Here is a 1,143-nt window from a genome sequence, read left to right on the forward strand (position 1 = left end):
AATAACTTGGACTATGAGTTCAGTACCAGTTGTGAGAATGGCACCACTATCTGTCACCCGTCACATAATGGCAACTGTGGGCAAAGCTTGTGTGAGAGCAGAGATCTCCTGGCTCACACCTGTATTCAGCCTGGGAATGGCACCAAGGACGAAGAAAGGCTTATATCTGCTCAGAATGTGGAAAGCACTGCAAAAATAAATATCGTTTAGACAGACATCGTATGGTCCATACAGGGGAGAAACCCTTCACATGTACAGAATGTGGAAAGGGTTTCAGAGATAAACGTTATGTAAAGATTCATCAGACAGTCCACACAGGGGAGAAACCATTCATATGCACAGAATGCGGAAAGGGCTTCAGAAATAAAAATGGTTTGCAGAGACATCAGATGTCCCACACAGGGGAGAAACCATTCATATGCACAGAATGCGGAAAGGGCTTCAGAAATAAAAATGGTTTGTAGAGACATCAGATGGCCCATACAGAGGAGAAACCCTACACGTGCACAGACTGTGGGAGGGGCTTCTTTACAAGGAGTTTGCTTGTCAGCCACGTCCGACTTCACACAGGAGAAAAACCATTCACTTGTCCAGAATGTGGGAAAAGCTTTTCTCAAAAAAGCAACCTTCGTACCCACCAGAGAGTTCACACGGGGTTTAAACCTTTCAGTTGCAGTGAATGTGGGAGAAGATTTGTTCACATGCGGGCACTTTTGGGGCATCAAATATATCACACGGGGGAGAAACCTTTTAGATGTGCAGAATGTGGATTGGCCTTTGCAAGAAGGCGCTGCCTTATACAACATTATAACAGCTCTAAGAATGACTGCGTTGGGCCCAGGCATCACAATTGCACACAATGTGGGAAAAGCTTTAATTCAAGGTCCATCCTGATAAGCCACCAGAAGATCCACATTGGGGAGAAGCTTCTGACATGACACCAGAAGATCCACATTGGGGAGAAACCTCTGATTCACATTGGGGAGAAGCCTCTAAACCACATTGGGGAGAAGCCTCTGATCCACATTGGGGAGAAGCCTCTGACATGACACTGGAAGATCCACATTGGTGGGAAGCCTTTGATTCATATTGGGGAGAAGCCTCTAAACCACATTGGGTAGAAGCCTCTGATCCACATTGGGG

At 46.0% G+C, this 1,143-nt stretch overlaps 1 protein-coding gene across 1 annotated transcript; it reads left to right on the forward strand.

The window, feature by feature from the left end:
- The first annotated feature begins 473 nt into the window (after positions 1-473).
- On the forward strand, positions 474-938 carry LOC121395249 (gastrula zinc finger protein XlCGF8.2DB-like). The gene has a single exon (XM_041568287.1). The coding sequence runs from the start codon at positions 474-476 to the stop codon at positions 936-938; it is 465 nt and encodes a 154-aa protein (XP_041424221.1).
- The last annotated feature ends 205 nt before the right edge of the window (positions 939-1,143 follow it).

Source organism: Xenopus laevis, chromosome 6S, assembly GCF_017654675.1.
Source record: "Xenopus laevis strain J_2021 chromosome 6S, Xenopus_laevis_v10.1, whole genome shotgun sequence".
NCBI classification, from domain to species: domain Eukaryota; kingdom Metazoa; phylum Chordata; class Amphibia; order Anura; family Pipidae; genus Xenopus; species Xenopus laevis.